Below are 19,877 nucleotides of genomic sequence, written 5' to 3' on the forward strand. Positions count from 1 at the left end.
CAATTACTTTTGAGCCCCTGAAATGAAGTGATTGTGTAAAAAAAGGCTTTAGTTCCTCACATTTTTATGCAATCTTTTTGTTCAACACACTGAATTAAAGCTGAAAGTCTGCAGTTCAACTGCATCAGAGTTCTTTTTTATTTTTTAATTAATTGTGGTAATGTACAGAACCAAAATTAGAAAAAAGTTGTCTCTGACCAAATATTTAAAGACCTAACTGTATACCAATATGGTGCAACCATGAGAAGCTTCTAATGAAACATGACCATATTTTGCACAAAATCGTATCAAAGTAGTACTACATCCTACCGGGGGAGTTGTTTATAATCACACTTGCCAATATGGCCAGAATAATACTGTGCAGCTGACCAACATTGTAACTTGTTTCCGCAATATAAATATAAAAAGGCAAAATGCTCAAGTCTTGGCACAAAATATGCCATAACCTTCATTGGGGTTACCAAAAAAGAAGAAGAGAGAAAAAAACAAAAATCAAATCTTAAAGTAGTTGAGGACCATATAATACTGGCGTTTGTGCCACTTCTACAATGTGGTTAAAGGTAGAAAAAACCATCATATAAAAAATAGAAATAACAAGCGATTCAAAACCAGGGGATAGAACACCAGATTTTCAGGACACAGGCTGTGGGCACCGTCTGCAATCAAAACCAGGATGGAGGATCTTCAAATCAGCCTTGCTAACATCAAAAAAATAACCGAAACCACAAGATCAAAAACCACTGGAGAAAATTTAGTTGGCAGGCAATTTCTTCTCGCCAGCAGGTAGATTGTGGTCACAACGTGGAAATCTGGAAGCTGTAGAAGCTTGAGGTGAGGATAAGTTAGTCAGGCTTAAGTCTTGTAGACATTGTCCTGCCTCCTCAGGGGTAGTAACAGCATAAAGCGCCCCTTGGTAACAGAATGTAATCCGGAATGGGAATCCCCAGCGATGTTGTATATGATGTTGCCGAAGAGTTTAAAGGAAGGGCTTCATGGCTCTTTTCTCGAATTGTCGAAGGTGCCAGGTCTGCAAACACCTGGTAGGCATAACTCTGAAAAAAGACAGAGGTTCCTTTTCTCTGGAGGAACGTAGTATCTGTTCCTTTGTACGATAAAAGTGAAACTTAATAAGAACATCACAGGGGGGCCAGAAGGTTGACGCATAGTAAGAGCCCTCTAAACCCAATCCATCTCTAGGCGCTCCACAGAAATATTGGGTGCTAATTCTTGCAAGAGGGGTAAAATAGTAGATGCAAAGTGCACGATATGTTCAGGGAGGCCACGTATACGCAGGTGAGAGCGACATGCCCGATTTTCTGCATCCTCTAGCTTATAGTGTAAGGTTTGGAATTTAGACTTAAGAGAATCAATATCCTCCTCATGACCTTCTAAAACTGTGGTAACATCGGTCATGCAACCTTCCAGCTGCACAGTAAGAGGGTGATCTTCTTTCATCTCGTTAGTGAGGTAGGCCGGTAATCTTTTAAACAGGGCCTCATGTACTACAATATCAAAAGTGTTCCAGAGTTTAAAAAAAAAAAAAAAAAAAAAAAAAAGGAGGAAAAATGCAGTACCTCTCCATCAGGTGATTGTGGATTCAACGCCGCATGAGAATGCGGTGTGCTCAGTCTCCTCAGGGGAGGAAGCAGGCCTGTCAGCCTGGTCAGGGCTGCTGGAAACCTGAGCTCTATGTAAGGCTGCTTTGCGTTTCTACAATGCAGTACTGTCACCCGGTGAGGATTGGTCCAATAAATCGGGAGTCGTTAACTGGATTGAAGACTCCATCAGAGCAAGGGAGTCTCTGTTTTGTGGATGCAGGGGTGTCTCAGTCTTGCCGGATATGCTTGCATGGCTTACAGTCACCATGTTGGATTAAAGTCTGGCATAGGCAGCGCGGCAATCCTGTTTTGCCTGCCTTTTCTTAGAAGACAGAGAGTGGGTGCCCATGGTGCCAGGGAATGCCCAAGTGGTAAGGAAGTTGAAACGAGAGGTGAGTATAACTCGATGCTCTGCTGATAGCTGCTATTCTCATCGGGTGGCGCAGAGCTTGTTTAAGCTGCTGCCATGACGGAGACCCGGGCATGCGCACACCCTATTTATAACATTGGTCAACAAACATTTTCTTGCCAAACAGATTAAAGTCATTTTAGGTTATGTTTGATGCACAGATTCCAAATATGGTAAAGGTTTTGCTAGATTGGTTCTAGTTTTTGAAATAATGACCTCAATAATAACCTCAAAGAAAACTAATGAAACATAAAAACTAAGCAAAATTAAACTAGATATGCCTAGGTATAAAAATTAAATTTTTGCAATACTATGTCAATATATTCTATGAATGAAAAAACGATTTTAAGACATTTTAGATCTATGACTTTGCCATAAAGAGTCTCTGGGGTCCATCAAAGATCACAGCTTTTAATTTTTCAGTACTCAATCCAGGAAAGAATCTACAAATGTATTTGAAGAATCACCGTCCTTGTTCAGAGCTCTAACAAATTGCTTCATCAATCCCAACTTTATGTGTAGTAGAGGGAGAATCATTTTTTCTTGTCAACCATTGGCTAGTTAATGATGTTCGCTGCACTTTTTTTTTATGTTTTCCCTTGGAGGCCATGTCACTTTTTTCCCAGTGATCCTGCTTTGCTCTACTATCCCACAAGCAGATGAAACATGGGTACTCTGTGTATCCACTTTGCTGTCTAAGTAGAAACTTCATTTTTAAATCAATACACTCAGTATTTGGGTATTCCCATATGGGCAAGTCTCCATCTTCACTGAAATATGTTAGGAGTGTCACCTCTCTTGTCCTATAAACCATTATTTTAACTTCCGGTTTCAGACAGTTCTCTTCCTTTAACCTGGATTCTAGTTCAGATGCTTTTTTTGACAGATTTAGGTCACGTATTAAATCATTGAGCTCTTCTTGGGAGAACTGCTGGTTTGATGAAACATTTCTTTCATATTCACTTCCACTGCTAACTCCTGGATTACACTCCAAACCCTGTATATCCTCTTTGTCAGATACAGGAATATCAGGGAGTGTACTGACAAGTATAGGAACATCAGCACCATGCGGCACAGGATTCCAAATCAGGGTACTTACACTTGTTTTTCTTGTAACGATTGAAACCTTTTACATTCACAGCACAAAAATACCAATTATTATGATGATTTTTGGGCTCTCGCCATACCATAGGTACACCAAATTTTTAACTTTTCAGTTTTCCATTTTTCCACTGACGCTGAAACTCTACACAAGTTTTGCATACCATATGGGCAGCCCAATACTTATCTTGGTCCCCCAGTTTATTACCAAAATATGCAAGATATGCTTGTTTCACAAATTCTGTAATGTTTCGTCACTGTTTTTGTTAAAAATATTCACCACAAATGTAGCAAAATACATTTGGGTCATTTAAACAACTTTTTGAAGAACTCATATTTCTGTAAAAAAAGAAATTGTATGAATAAAAAGAAGGCAAATGAAAGTTTCATAAAAATAATGCTACATCTAAAAATAAACAAAATGCTAATCATTGGTGTAAATAAAGATTGATAATATGCTGTATTAACATTTGTTGATGGTAAAATCGTCTATTCCGATTTCTGTATCACAAGAACTGGAGCTGATTCAATGAAACTGATGTTATTTCTGGATTCATTATTACATATATTCAGAATTACACTAAATATATTTAAAAATCCTTGGCAAGTGAAAACAAAAATGTTTTTGTTGAGCTGTGCAATCATTTTAAAGGGAATGCTAACTGTTTGAGCATAGTGTTGAACCCTAAATCATATGGTTACATAGTTTAAAGAGTAATGGGTGCGGTTATATATATTGTAGGGATATGGTAGTTATTTATATTTTGAAAATAAATATTGTGGGATCCATTGAAATCTTATTAGATCGAAAGGAAGGATCATCTGGGGTTTTTTTTACCCTGCACCTCCTGTGTATTTTGGAGCCATTTTCAGAGAGGACATTTCCTAGTGGGGCCAGCTACTGAGGAGAAAGAATATTAAGCAGAAATAAACAATGTTGCTCTATAAAAGGAGTTAAATATAAAAGGTAAATTGTACAAAAAATGTTTATTTTTGTTTTATTATATAGTGTTGTCATAACAACTGTTTGAGATAAGTTGATTATTTGTTCTTTTGTAGGAATTATTTTTTCTTGTATAGGAAAGTTCTCAATCTCCTGATGAAGATCTAATTGCCGCCAAACGTGTAGAGAAGAAGAATATTAAGGATTCCATATGTTAAAACACATCGGAAGAATTTCCTGAGGTTTTAAATGTTCTTAATATAGAAAATAGAACTGTATTTTTAATGTTGATCCTAAATGAAGTGTTGACAACTGTGTCTGTTTGTGCTGCCTAAAAAAAGTCCCCCAAAATTTTCTGTTTGGTTTTGTAGACTTACAAGTCTTTCTTATTTACAGAATAAATTTTTGTTCGCTATGCCATCATGCATATTTGTTTTAGTGTAGTTAGCAAAAATGCCTATGGACAAGTAAATCATGCTTGCCTAGCCACTACCCTTTTATTAACATTTGCGAATAGAAACTTAAAATTCTCAAAAACAGAAAAAACATTAATAACAGAGCCTTTAACTTTACTGTACCCACACAACTCACTGGAAACTTCACTGACTTTTTTTTTGGTACACTGATAGCAATAAAGAATGATTTGCTGGGCTTCTTACTTTAACTTTGGCTTAGGAGTGCTGAGTACGCTGTCATCGTCTTCCATTTCTGGGCCACTATCACTTGGATTGTCAATATCAAGTGTGTCATACAACAAGTCCATATCCTCCTCAACTTCTGGCACATGTTCCCCTGGATCCTGCTCAGAGTCAAGTACCTAGGAATAAAATGACACATAGGAAACTAATGATTGAGCTTCCGGTATATAGATATATTAGGGAGTCAAAATCTTAGCTAATATTAAAATGGGTATTAAGGCTATAAAATAACATAAAATCAGCACGAACAAAAATACATTTTTTTATGGTGACTAATAGGATGGTAGTGCTACCATTGCACCACTAAGCTAGAAGCTGCAAAATTGCATGTGAGGCTAGGACACTACTTGTCTCGCTCATAGAGATCTGATAAGCTATCCCATAGATCAAGGAGATCATCACAAGCATACAGTAGGTTAAATACTTTTATAACTTTGAATGATATCTCCATTAGATTGAGAACAATTTCTATACAGAGCTACCAGCTATCTAGCAAAATCTAAGAGGGTGCGAACTTAAGAGATGGAAAAAACAGCAGAGGATGTGGGGTCATGTACAGCAAAATACAGATATGCTGAATGAACATACAGTATTACTCCAACAACCACTTTATCATCAGGACGATTTGGTGAACCACAGCAGGTGAAAATATCAGGTTTAGGGGTTTACAGAGCCAATTGGAACTAAAGATTTAATAGCAGCTACATCTGGTATCTTTAACCCCCCTGGCGATATTCCCGAGTGTGGCTCGGGGTGAATTTTATATACCAAAAGTGGTAACCCTGAGCAACACTTGGGGTAGCAAAAAAAAAAAAAAATGTGCCAAAATTCAGCGGCATCTTCCAGCCGGCTTCTGCATCACATCCTCGTTGTAATGCGTAAAGCATTGGTAGGCTAGGGAGGTGTGGCCTGGCAAGAAATTTAAAAGCAGATTACATTGTAATCTGCTTTTAAATCATTGATCACAGTAAATATAATAAATATTAAATGCAAAAGTATAACTATTAGTGCATCCAACAGGTTTGTCCAGTGTCCTGATTTAAGCTACATACACACTTCCAATTATTATAGTTGGTAAACGAACGACGAACGATCCTGCACGATATCTGCGAACGATCGTATAGCACCGATCCTGTACATACAGATAACGACACGATCGTTCGTAGATATTGTACACACAATAGATGCGATCGTTTGAACGATACAGGAAGTTACGTGCACCACAGGAACGTTCGTTCATCACGCATGCTCAGACCATGGACGATCAATGAACGATCGTACACACGAACGATGGTCAACGATCGTCGTCCAATCCGATCCGCCGGTCCGGTCGTTCATTTCCAACGACTTTCCTCGTTCGTCGGCGTCGTTGGTTACTTTTTTTACGAACCATTTTTGCCCAATCGATTGTTCGTTCGTCGTTCATTTTGAACGATAAAAATTGGAAGTGTGTACGCAGCTTTACACTTTGTCCACTATCAGCCCTGACCTTGGTCTGACCTTTGCTTGAACTTTTCCTGACCATTTCCTCATTTGAACACATCTGGCCTTGAACATAACTGACTTCTTACTGGAAACAACCACATCCATGGCATCTAAAAGCCGTCTCACCAGCACAAAAGTGGTTTTTGAAAAAATAGAAAGAAGCGATAGTGATTTGGAGTCACTACCAATAAAAAACATGCCACAGATTTACCCTGATCATGTAATATCTACACTTTGCCAACAATGAAGATTTTGCTGAAACTACTCATCCTGCACCAAAACTCAAGAAAATTTGGGAAGTATCTCAAATGATTCTTAAAAATTACCAACAGACCTATGTGCCAGAAAGAGACATCAGCATAGATGAAAGTCTAATGGCCTACAAGGGGAAGCTCAGCTGGGTGCAATACATTGCATCAAAGAGCCCGGTGTGTCGTGTACTCCTTAATGCTGTGGGAACCGTCAACTGGCTACTTTTGGAATTCAGTCCTATACACTGAAAAAGAAACAAAATTCAACCCAAAATACAGCAACTATAGAATGGCAACATCTGTTCTCTCACTCATTGCTAAACTTAGGGCTATTGTGTCACAAATGACAAATTCTTTACTTCTCCTGAACATTAGGAGTTTTTTCTACAACGCAAAACATATGCCTATGGAACGGTTAGGTCTAACCGGCACAAAATGCCATCAATGTTTGCAAAAAGGAAGCTGAAAACAGGAGAAATGGTTGCCTGGCAGAAAGGCAAAATGATGGCCCTTCGATGGCGTGACAAGAAAGATGTGTGCCTAACGAGTACAGTCCATAATGGCTCCACTGTTATGGTACGCACAAAAGGTGGGAAAGCAATCATGAAGCCACAAGTGGTGGGACTACAATAACACCATGGTGTCAACAGAGCTGATCAAGCAATGACATTCTACAAAGCAGAGAGGAAACAGGAAAAAAAAGTACTACAAAAAGATTTTCAGGCATTTTGTTGAGCAATGCTTGTAGAATGCCTACATTTTCTAAAAACAAAAGAGTGACAGGCCTGAGTAATTCTGACTTCATTTGGAAAGTTTACGAATCTATTGAACTACCAAACACCATCAATGGATGCTAATAGACCTGGACGTCGTGCTGTTGCAGTTGTCCATCTGGAATGCCTGACTGGTCGTCACTTGAGTACATCCCACCAACTGAGAAAAAGGCAGCAAGGATGTGCGTGGTTTGTCGCTCCAAGAGAGATGACAGTGGAAGGAAGATGCAAAAAGAAACCAGGTTCTACTGTCCTGATTGTGACGTCAAACTTTGTGGAGCCCCATGTTTCAAAATTTACCATACCTGTTATGTCTACTAGAACAATATGCAGTGTCTACCAATTATAAAATATTGCACCCTTATTGGACAAATTTTAGTGTTTTTAATTTGAATAAATTTTTAAATTAAATTTATTGTTATATTATTTCATTACCTTTTATAGTTATCTTTTATAATTATTATATTATAATTTATGATTTGTGTTTCAAACTTTATCATACCCGGGAGTTATTCCTAAGAATTACAGGCCTACAATATTAAACAACAAATTTCCATGCAAATCAATGTATGGCTTTTGACATAAAAAAAAAACTGACATAATTAGACCAGCAGGGAGGTTAATAAGCATCTGATAAAAAATACCTGTGCTACTGAGATTGTGAGAGATTTCATAGACTGTATGTCCTAGTAATCAGAACCATTGCCTTTTACAAAATGTTATCTGCAGGATTCATACTTCTGTCTCTTTCCTGTCTAACTAGTTCTCTTCCTATTCCCCACTATCCATAACATATTCCTTCTGCAATAATAAGCTGGCTGATGATAGCTTTTTTTTTTTACCCTGATCACGTGCCAAAATATAAGCACATTGAACATTAACCCAGGGGACTGAAGCAAGAATTAAAACATACTACACTTGGCAACTTCCACCTCAGGCCTATTGAATGAAGCTTCATCAAAAAAACACCTTGATTCCAACACAAACTCTGCTGCTACCATCTTCCCAGAGCCCTACTTACATTGCACAAATATAAATACTTGTTTTATAGATGCTACTATCAATACTACTAGTAAGTGGCTTGTAGCAAACTCCAGAAGAAGCAGACCAGATCTGCGAAACACATAGAGCAACTGAGTATCTGTTTAAATCTCTTTCCTCCCGGATCACCTTTTATATAAAGTGATCCAGGAAAATAGTACTTACCTTTGTTGTAGCAGAAAACGGTCTAGAAAATATTCCATCTATTGAGCCAGTGGGGTTGATAGTTTAAATTTCTACTCTATTAGTAGAAGAAATAGGCCTACTGGCCATTTCGGTCCTGTGACCAACAACTTTTTAAAGAATGTGTGTAAAATGTTATGTCCTTTATTGTTTTCCCTAAATAAAAATTAAAGAAGTTTTTATAATATATTGTTTAGTATAGAAAGGTATGCTGCATTTTCTAACCCTGGATTACCCTTAATACTCACAAAGAGAAATGTAAACTCTTATTAAACTTCTCTAACACCATGGATATATATATATATATATATATATATATATATATTATTAAATACTTTTATATACTAAATCTCATACTGACCCATCTTTAGGAAGACACTTTCCCATCTGATTCACTACACTACCACCAAGAGATTTGATCCGTCAAATCCAGAATTAAACAGTCTGACCCTTACAAGTGACTCAACCCATATTCAAAAGGTAAACCCTTATTTACCATAAAATATTGAATTAACCTCTATAAATTTATTATATCTACCAATAGACGTTGAATGATTTAAATTATAGAAGGGTTCTCTCTTTCAACTCACAGTTCTAAGGAAGAGACCCTTCTCCTCATCTATTTATTACATTGGTCGACAGATCCAGGGACCAACCTTCACCGCACCCATGAAATATTTTTGTTATGCCACCCCTGACATATTACATTTCTATACACGACAGACCGATAAGCACGCACCACTATCTATGCCTGAGGAAGCCCTTTGTGGTGAAACACATCGAATCACTGCATGCCAGGGCACAGCCTTTTGAATAGTTTTTTGGTTATACGTAATAATTTATGACAAATTCCATACTATATAGTATGTATAACTACTCTGCCCTGTGAAAAAGTAACAGGACAGAGACGAAAACAATATATGTTTATGTGTATTTGATGACTTATGTACTGAATAATCAATCAATACACTTCACTTTTTGCATAAAAACCCATGAGCCTCAAACCTCTTTCTTTCCTCTCTTTTCATTTATACTATATTGTTTAGTACATTGAAAATCACACTTTCCAGTTTGTTTTTCCCATTTAAGGAAGTCTATGCTCTGGCTAGTGAATCAAACTTTTCTTGTTTCGCAGGAATTACTACACTTTGCAACTTTCACCTCAGGCCTATTGAATTATGCTTCATCAAAAAAAAGAACAAAAAAACCCATATTGTTCTGGGTGTTCCTCATTTGTTACAATGTATCATTCTCCCCATACTCACTCTTCTGGTTCCTTTCACTCTCCTACTTTCCAGTCTGCTAACTCAGTTGTCACCAAACTTTTGGAGCTCGCAGACCACTAAATCTACGGACTCCCTAACTGTGCATGTGCGGGGAGCCATTTGTCACTCAAAGGGGAAGAAACTGCCCCAAGTGATGTCATAATGCTAGAACCCTCCCACTCTCTCATTGACTAAACCTGCGATGGGAGAGTGGGCCGGTTGTGTCCAGAGACACAATCTGCCCACTGCCCTAAACCTGCAATCTGTACGGGGGATATGGTCCACGGCTCTGGTAGGTGCACCCCACCAAGCGGGGTCCTTCTCCTGAGGGCCGCGGACCACCGCTGGTCTCCGTGCTCTTGCGGCCCAGCTATCAGACTGCTGCGGACTTCTCTCGTTACTGTGTTTGCTGGTGACATCTCGCCAAACCCTGGTCCCCACAACTGCCTTCACTACCTAACTCACAAATTCGTACCCTCTTTCTATTGCGGTCTATGGAATGCTAGATCTGTCTGCAGTAAGCTAACATCTATCCACAACCTTCTCCTCTTTAAATATTTTACTGGAACTTGGCTTTTATCTTCAGAATTTGCTGCACTCTCCTATGGAGGCCTGCATTTCACTGGCCACAGGGTAGGTGGTGGTGTGGGTCTTCTTCTCTCCCCTAATTCTACATAGAGAGTCTTTCCTACCCTACTAGCAGGCTCTTCTCAGCAACTGACTGCCTCCTAAACCCCATCACCTGCTGCCCCTTCAACTACCTTCTCTGCCCAGGACATAGCCACCTACTTTAAAGGTAAAAGTGCCAAAATCAGACATGTTTCTGCTTACTGTGCCACTCCAACCATATTCACCCCTTTTCACCTATAAATCATCACTAACCCCATTTAGCCTTGTTACTCTGGATGAAGTCTCTTATCTTCGCTATTCATCTCCATCTACTGCCTGTCCGCTTGACCCAATCCCCTCATCTATTGCATGCCCAGTCCTACACTTTGGCCCCCACACTAACTTAACTATTCAACCTCTCCCTTTCTACTGGTTTATACCCTTCTCTTCAATTATGACAATGTTCTCCGTATCCTGAAAAACCCCAATTGGACCCCTCCCTACTTTCCACTCCAATCTGGCTTTACACTGAAACAGTGCTTACTAAAATAGCCAAAGAACCTAATCGGAGTAAGTCACAAGGCAACTTTTCCCTGCTTCTTCTCCTAGATTTTTCCTCAAATGTTATTGCTGCAGCGCCATCACATCACAGAAAAACTAGAAAAACTATACCTATCATACCGTGCCATCCTGTCGCACATCTGGCCACTTACCTTCTGTCAACCCAAATTTTTCAGAAACAGGGAGATGTAGGGATCTGAAGATGTATTAGTAAGTACTTGTACTCTGACACTTCACTGAAAAGGGGGGGGGGGGGGATGACTGCTTTTCTATTGGCTGATAACAGTGACTGATTGATCAACCCCTTCAAATCAATATCATGAACTCCATTGGTATCAGTGACTGCTCCCTCTTGGTTTGCTTCCTATCTGTCTGACTGCTCCTTTAATGTTTCTTTCAATGGAAATTCCTACTCTCCACCCTGTCAGTGTTCACAAAGGGTCAGTCCATAGACCGGTTCTCTTTTCTCTGCACACCACCTCACTTGGCAGTCTAATATCCTACTTTGGTTTATAGTATCATCTGTATGCTGATGACACTCAAATCTTTTTGTCAAACCCTGACTTGTCTCCCTCAGTCCTGCATAAGGTTTCCTGCTGCCTGTCAGCCATCTCATCATGGATGGTTGACAGGTTTCTGAAATTCAATCTGGGTAAACCAGAACTTGGCATCACTTTTCGATTCTACCCTTTTCAACCCACCAGATTCAGAACATTTCCAGGTCCTGTCACTTTTCACCTGCGCCCCTACCTGTCCCCCCAGAGACCAAACTTCTTGTACATGCTTTTATCTTTTGCCTGGACTACTGTAACATCCTCCTCTCTGGTATTCCACTAACCTGACTGACTCCTATATATTCTATCATGATTGCTGCAGCTAACGTTATTCATCCTTGCCACCATTCCTCTTATACTGCCTCTTATTATCTTCATTGGCTTCCATTTAAAAAGTCAAACTCCTGTGTTTTGCCTTAAAATCCCTCCACAGTTCCTGTCCTGCCTACCCTTCTGACCCGAAATAAAAATACATCCCTAGCTGCTCTCTTCGCTCCTCCAATGACTTACTAATGACTTCCTCACTCAACTTCCTCACACCCACCGCTCCAAGACTTTTCTAGGGCTGCTTCAACTCTCTGGAATGGGTATGGTCTTCTTTGTCCTATCCTGCTTGCTCCTACTTTCTGTTCATTTAAGAAGAGCACTCAAACTTCATCTTTTCAATCATCAAAAAACTGGTATCTTCTTCTGTCTCTTAAAACTCTCACTAATTACCCACCATTCCATATCCCTCCTCCTATTGTGTGCTACTTTCCCCACCTCAGATTGTAAATATTCTTTTTGGAATGTTGCACACATAAAAAACACATAGAAACATATTTACAATATGTGCATAATAGAAAAAAATAAATATCAGACTTTTATGCCGAACTCAATCACAGGCCATACGCCAAAAATACACAGATCAAAGAATATTATATATTTTTACTTTAAAAAAAAAAAAAATACTATCTAACATATACTAAGCAAGGCCAGGAAGCACAAACCTGTCACCATGTATGTAAGCCCTTTTTCAAAAATCAGTCTATATAACAAAATCTAAGGATTGTACGGAGGACAGACAGAGAAATCCGCTCACCCTAAAAAGGGAAGAACACCAAAGGAAGACCTGATGTTCCTCCACACCCTCATCCAGGCTGCTTCTGTCATTCTTCACTTTTTAAGAGCCCGGATTTTCCCCACCGTGTGCACAACATTATTCACTACCACCTTGACAGGAAGGGTTTTTCTATATATGCATACCTGACACTGTGCATTCCAAGTGCAATATCCAATTACTGCAGACTATAAAAAGTGGACCAAAACCCCATTGAGTCTCAAATGCTCCATATACTCACTGTGCATAATCATGTGAATGAGAAAGGTAATACCTAGAGCCCCTCCCAACCCTTTTATAAACTTCTACATTAAAGAGGCATTGGAGCAGAAAGTGCTCTATGGTCTCTTCAGGTTCTTTACATTCTTGTCTCAAGCACACACAGTCTCTTGAAGGTCGGTGCAGATAAATCCCCAGGTAAGTTTACCATGAAAGGTGAGCCTAGTCAGGTCCCCAGTTTCCCCAAAGCACCTGGAAGCTGCAGCTGTATATCCTGGTGTACAGGAAAGCTGGCAAAGACAGACAAAGATGTCATAAAATATTATTGGAACTAGCAAAGTTTTGATCAGACCAACCCTTTCTCTGTAGAACATTTTCCAATTCTTCCACAAGAAGGTATCCAGGAGATCAAAACTCTTGAATTCCCTATCAATCTAGAAAACTTCACACTGTCACGGTTGATCTTAGAACCCAAGGCCTCTGCATACTGTTCAGTCACAGACTACCACCTGTGCCTCATTTGTCGCAGAGATAATCACAGATACATCTTGGGCATAGGCGACTTCTCTCATGAGCATAGGCGACTTCTCTCAAAGGGGGCTTATCAGCAATGCTCAAAAGGAACCCAACACAACGGTCTACTCTCTAGCCTTCGAATGAAGGGGCCAATTGCAAACATGTATACCAGGGGATTCAGAAGGCATCCTTGTCGCACCACCAAGCTCACTTCAAAGGGTTTACTAATTCAATCATTTACAAGTGGAATGATTTCTGCCACCTAATAAAGGGGTTTTAGCCAATCAATACATTTAGATTGTAAGCTGTATCTTCCAAGCAGCAAACAGAGATATTCGTGATTCACCCGATCAAAAGCTTTTGCCTAATCCAATGCCAGCAGATATTCCATCCAACCAGTAGCCCTGCATCTCTCCAAGACCTCCCAGATAGCTAACACCACTGAGAATGTACTTCTATCTTGAATCAAGGTGTGGTGATTACTGGAAAGAAGATAGTCTGCCACTTGAGAACAAGCAGAAGAAAATTTTTCACAGGATTTTTCTATCGACATTCAGAAGGCTAATCTGTCGCCAGTTCTCAATTCTTGATTAACTTTTCCCCTTTGACAGGAGAATCACAGCAGATCGCCTCATGGATGGAAGGGAGTGAACCCTCTTTCATACAGCATAGTTCTTCCGAGGGTTTTAGCCGGTTGCTCCACCTGGATGCTGTGCCTACCTTACCACCTCTCCTCAGCAGCTCTCATCCTCTGCACAGATCTCAGTGAGGCTGCTCTGTGTTCAGCTGTCATCCGTTCAGAGGATTGCTGCTGTGATGAGAGGTGAGCACACAGTTCAGCCTTCATGTGAATGAGACACGGGCAGCCCCGCTGTGTGTAAAGTCTGCATGTCGTTCTGCATTCTCACAGCTCTTTGTGTACAAACCTCCATATCTACTAAACTGTATGTCACAATGACTTGTATTTTCAGGATGCACAGGGGACCCTCATAGATACTAGTTACTACAATTTCAGCCCCGCCAGCTTTAAAGAATTCCAAGATATGGGGTCACAAATGTAAAAAGTTATGAAAATTTAACTTTGGGGTTGCTGTTTCAGAGGAAACTGCGCCTTGGATTCCTAAATTGAAAATGCAAATTGGGGATCCTGGGGCCACTAACATAGCAAGGAGGATTGGGATGGGCCCCTAAATATATACCCACCTGTCACAAATCTATACCTTTGAAACTACTGTCTGCTTCTCTTCTTTGAACCTCAATTTTTTTGAGGTGGGGGGTACAAAACAAAAGGAGGGCACATTCTTCCCTTACAATCTCATTAATTCAACATCATTAGAACATAAAACACTCTGCCCATCAAAATTGGCTTCCCTGTCCTGTTACACATTCCTGTCCACTTAACTAACATTTTGAACTTCAATTTCCCTGGAAGGGGAGGTGTAAGAAACCAGATATATAGTTACAAGTGGGGAACATCTGTGAATAACATCTCCTAAAACTTCATCACTATGGCATCATTAGAACATAAATTCTGCCCACTAAAATGTATTGGGGTTGAAGTACTGGAACGTTACAGTCATGTGTAACAAGTAAGTGCATTTTAAAGGACAGTTTTTTGTTTTTTTTAATGTTGTAATGATGCCATGGTGATGAAAGGTAGTCTCCCACTTCTACCTATATTTTTGTTTCCCTGCACCTCTTAATTCTAGAGAAATTGGGGTTTGAGGTATAGATGCAGACAGATATGTGTAACAGAGCAGGCAGCACATTTTGCTGGCAGAGATTTATGTTCTCATAATGACATACTAATTACATTTTAGAAAGGTTTAGCTACAAGTGTACCCCACTTTCACCTACAGTTTCAGTTTCCTATGCCTCCACGTGTACCTTTCAAAATTTCAAGTTAATACAACCAACGGTTCTGAAGATATGAAGGTTTGAACACAGTGAGGTGTTAGGCTGCAGAATATGACAAGCAGCTTCTACACTCATATAGCTATCACACTGCGCTGCCGATGACATCATTACACACTGTGGATAAACTTCACAGCCAGTTTTTTATAGAATATGGACAGTGATGAGAAGGGGTCACTGGCTGTCTTGTCCCCATCTGATATCACATGCATGATGCTAATAAAGCATAATGACATTTTTAACATTTTATTAAAGAGTGACTTTCTCTGTTATATAATAGAAAAATGTGTGTTTTTTTTGTTTTTACACTTTTTAGGGAGGACCTCTCCCATTCAGTCTTTACTTCCGTTTCGGTAAAGACCGAAGGGGAAATCTGCAGCCTCCTAGGATATCTGTGTCACATGTCCCAAGAGGCTCTGCACTGCTTCTTCTGTGCATGCATCTTCAGAGGCTTTCTTATAATGTAAAAAAAAGTGTTCAATCTCATGCATGTGCAGTGTAAGACAGCACTGGACATACAAGTGAGCATTAGAGAAAAGGTGGAAGCTGAGCCAGCATGGGCGTGCTGGGACAATTTTGTAAAAGAATCAAGTGAAAAAAAAATGTTTTCACAAAAGTTCACTTTAACTAAATATAGCCTCAGGACCACATCTGAAGTTAGACTAAATTCACACTGGCAGTAAGGTTACATTTGTCCATTCCTCATGCCAGGAACCACTGCTGCTTAAAAAACTGCTAGCTCTGAAAAAGTCAGGCACTTACCGCCCGTTACCAATCCTAGGTGCCTAGCAGTTGCCAGAAGTCACTCAGAGAGGAAAATGTTTTTTGCTGCCAATATGAACTAAGCCTAACTTGTTACACCACATTCATTATACTATTAAACTACAACAAAGGAATACACTCTTAAAACTTAGAACACTAGGAATTTGGGTCACAATACACGGCATAGGGCAGCTGTGGCAAAATACATAGAATGGAAAAATTGCATATACTAAAGGGGCAGGCATTACAATATTGAAACAAAGTATAGGGAGAAGGTAGAACACTGAACAATAAGAGGTTACTGGATACCCATGGCATAAACAACTTATGTTGGAGCACTGAATTTGCCATGTTTTGCCACACACCCTTTTTGGCCACCCGGCTACAGCTTCCCACCACCCGGCTGAAAAAAAATTCTGGGGAGAACACTGAGACAGCCGTTGAAAACCTCTGCTAACCAAGGGAACAGACTGGATTGAAAGCTTTTACAGAACTCTGCTGTCAGTCCATATGGCCCAGGTGATTTCTTGGTGGTCAGTTTATCCATAGCATGATACACCTTATCTGTGATTGATTCTGTCAAAACCAAAGCAGAATGTGAAACATTTCCCAAGGCTGGTGTGGATCTTATAAAAAATGCCTTCATCTTGTCAAGATCAAAAGGTTTTCTTCCTAGGAGATCTGTATAAGATTTTCTGATTACATCCAGGATCCCTGCCCTGGACTTAACCAGGGAACCTGTATTGCCAATCAGACCTTCCACTAGCTTAACTGCTGATCCCTGTTTGCAATTCTGGTAAGGGTCAGGCAAGTGGTATTTCCCATATTCCCCTTTCCAAACCAAAGAGGCCTGTCAAATTGTTTTTCTTTTAAAAGAAGTTTTACCTCAGCAATCTCCTCTGGGTTACCTTTTATTGAGACAAGTTGGTCAAGCTCTCTGCTCAATTGCTGATCGTTTACTTATTTATCACTTAATTTCCTTTTACCAAGGGATCACAAAAAGCCACCAATCCTGCTTTTAACAAGCTCCATTGACTCAGACTTACTGCTACACAGGTCCAGGACCGATACCTGTGCCAGAAATAAATCCTCAAAGGATAGTCTAACACTCATTCTTCAACAATTCTGAATTAGGTTTCCAGATACCCCTCCCTCTTAGCTGAGTATTTGACGCATTCAGAGTCACAGATAGCATAAAATGAGAGCTCAACTGCATGAACTATCTATCACTTCCCAGCTTGTCTCTGAAATCTTTCCTGTCTTTAGGCCTAATAACGATGTTAAAATACCCTCCAAAAACAATCTACAGGGAAGTAAAAATAAAAGGGCTTAACCTTGTTGAAGAGGGATTTCCTGCCCCATTTTGTCCCATAGATGTTTTTATAAGGCGCAGATTCTGCCCCTCCACATTGGCGTCTATGAGTCTACCATACATCTCCCTATTTCAACTTTAATATTCTGCCGACAAGTCACCTTATCGGTTTTTAAAAGAACCGCGACTCCACTGTAAGGCTAAGCTGCAAGAGACCAGAAGGAAAGACCGCAACCCCACTCCCTCTTTGGCAGGTGGATTTTGGGCAGAGAACTGAGCCGGGTCTCTTGCAAAAATAAAAATGTCAGCATCAAAAATAAGGCAGTTACAAGCAGTTACAGATTTGATGCTACCGACATTAATGGTTGCCACTTTTAATGGAGTGGGCACCGCCATCAGGATGATTGCAATTGCTACTTTGTGGCCTTACTTCTATTCAAACTACCTGAAGAACTTGACAGCTTTAACCTCACTAGCGTTTTAATTTTGTCTGTCTTTTCACACAAAAATCGTTACTTTTTTTTGCATGGCAATTTATTTTACATTGTAGGCTCATAATTCTTAGGCATAACTCACCGAAATATGTCTAATATTTAATAAATTTAATAATAAACTTTAAATAAAAAAACAAAAAAATCTGTTTGAAAAAGTGAAACCTGTAATATAACTGTACAGTAACTATATATATATATATATATATAGGCACGCTTAGCTAAGAAGTATGGTGGAGTAGGTGTTCCAGACCCATCACTGTACTATGCTGCAATCCACCTGGGTAGAATAGCAAGAGTAGTTTAGACATGCAAGGTGGAAACAATGGAAACAATAGAACAGGCCATGATTGAAATTCCATTAACTGCGCTCCCACTGTAACAATCCACTTTTCCTGCCCATGTTCCATGTTCGCGGACATCCCACAGTGGAAGCGAATAGGTGCATTCCACAAAGTGGCACGATCACCTAAGATATCACCTACATTGTCTTCATTGTATCCAGTGCTTGGTCGCACAAAATTTCAAGCAGGTCTAAATTTCAAAGTTTAGCAGAAAAGGATGCACGACAAGTTTGTTATTTTATGCAAAAGAACCATTGGCCAACATTATTAAAGATCATGCGGATCCCATCTGCATTCATTACCAACATTAGACCAATTAGACCAAAAACGTTCTCAGATTTTGAAGCATTATGTATAAAGCAGGGACCTGGTCTCATTTACTTTCAATTTTGCTTACTCCAGAACCTGATTTCCTACCTCCCTAATTGTTGATATGGACACAGGATTTGGATATCAATATTCCCACCCATCTCTGTTCTATGTTTCCTGGAACCTCTGATGTGTGTTGGCGATGTGGAGAGGATACAGGTACTTTTCTCCACATCTTCTGGGAATGTCCGAGGATCCGTCTATTTTAGCAAAAGGTTCATAGGCTCCTTCCACAGTTTACAGACATCCCAAGTCCCTTTGAAGCCTTTTTTTTATTTGTTGCACCTTATCATGATTCTGAGAAAAGTTTACTGCAAATCCCTATTGATCAGATTAGTGGAGGCAGCCAGAGCCTGCATCCCAGCCATGTGGAAGCAAACTGAAACACCAAGTATTGCCAAATGGCTTGCCAATAATTTATATGCAATGGAAGACCTGACTGCCTCTGAAAGGCACGGAGAAGAGAACCACCAAAAAGAGATGGTTTTACTAGACCATGTTAAGAGTCTGCAGACTACCTAAATGCTCTACGAGAGGATCTTTAGACACCTAGAGCTGTAGCACCTCTAAGGAGTATACTTGTTAACTTTAAAGTTTTAAGAATTTCTATTATTATGTAATTATATAAGTCACACACACACACGCACGCACACACGCTCCCCCCTTACAACATTCCCATTTCCCACCTTACTCAAGAAGTGTTAGTCTTTCAGCATTCTTACAAAAATAAAAAATGAGGGTTGAGTCCAAGAGGATTAGCTCTATATTGTTTACAATGGATGTTCGAGGTTGACCAATGAGCGGAAAGAATTCACAATTGCCATTTTTGAGGAAGTAATGTTTACAAACTGTGCTGACTACTCTGAATTTTGCTGTTCATTTTGGTAATGTATTGTTTGACTCTGTTGATAATTTTGTACTCAATAAATAAAACTTAAACTTAAAAAAATTGTCCCTCACTTGCGACTCAGGCACAACCAAACCAGACACAGAAGGAAAGGCAGAAACAGAAAAGGCACATCAACAGACACAAATGGGGGAACAATCTCATTCACACACCCCTCAACAGAAATGTCTTCAGACACCTGGGCCTCATTCACTGCACCACTTACACCCTCCTCCATGTCCATATGCATCAAATCATACACTACCTAGGGTTGGGTTGTGCAGAGCCTCTGGGCAGTTGGCCTAAAGGTGATCTTCCCAGCTGGAGGTTGCATCGCTTCATATTACTGTCATGACACATGTTGCTGCAAAGTGTCCCCTCAACACATTTGTGGCACAGCCTAGGCTGCCCTGGTTTAACCACCTGAGCGTTACACTGATTTCTAGATTTCTGTTCCAAAAGCGTCACAGGTTTTCATGAAATTTTTTTTTTTT

At 39.8% G+C, this 19,877-nt stretch overlaps 1 protein-coding gene across 1 annotated transcript in view; it reads right to left on the reverse strand.

The window, feature by feature from the left end:
- The window catches only part of PACS2 (phosphofurin acidic cluster sorting protein 2), a 171,531-nt gene that overhangs the window by 96,069 nt on the left and 55,585 nt on the right, over positions 1-19,877 (reverse strand). The window contains exon 9 of the mRNA XM_072428760.1: positions 4,711-4,868. Within this exon, the coding sequence (XP_072284861.1) occupies positions 4,711-4,868 (158 nt within the window). The remainder of the gene's footprint in view (positions 1-4,710; positions 4,869-19,877) is intronic.

The sequence above is a fragment of the Pyxicephalus adspersus genome, chromosome 12, assembly GCF_032062135.1.
Source record: "Pyxicephalus adspersus chromosome 12, UCB_Pads_2.0, whole genome shotgun sequence".
NCBI lineage: Eukaryota > Metazoa > Chordata > Amphibia > Anura > Pyxicephalidae > Pyxicephalus > Pyxicephalus adspersus.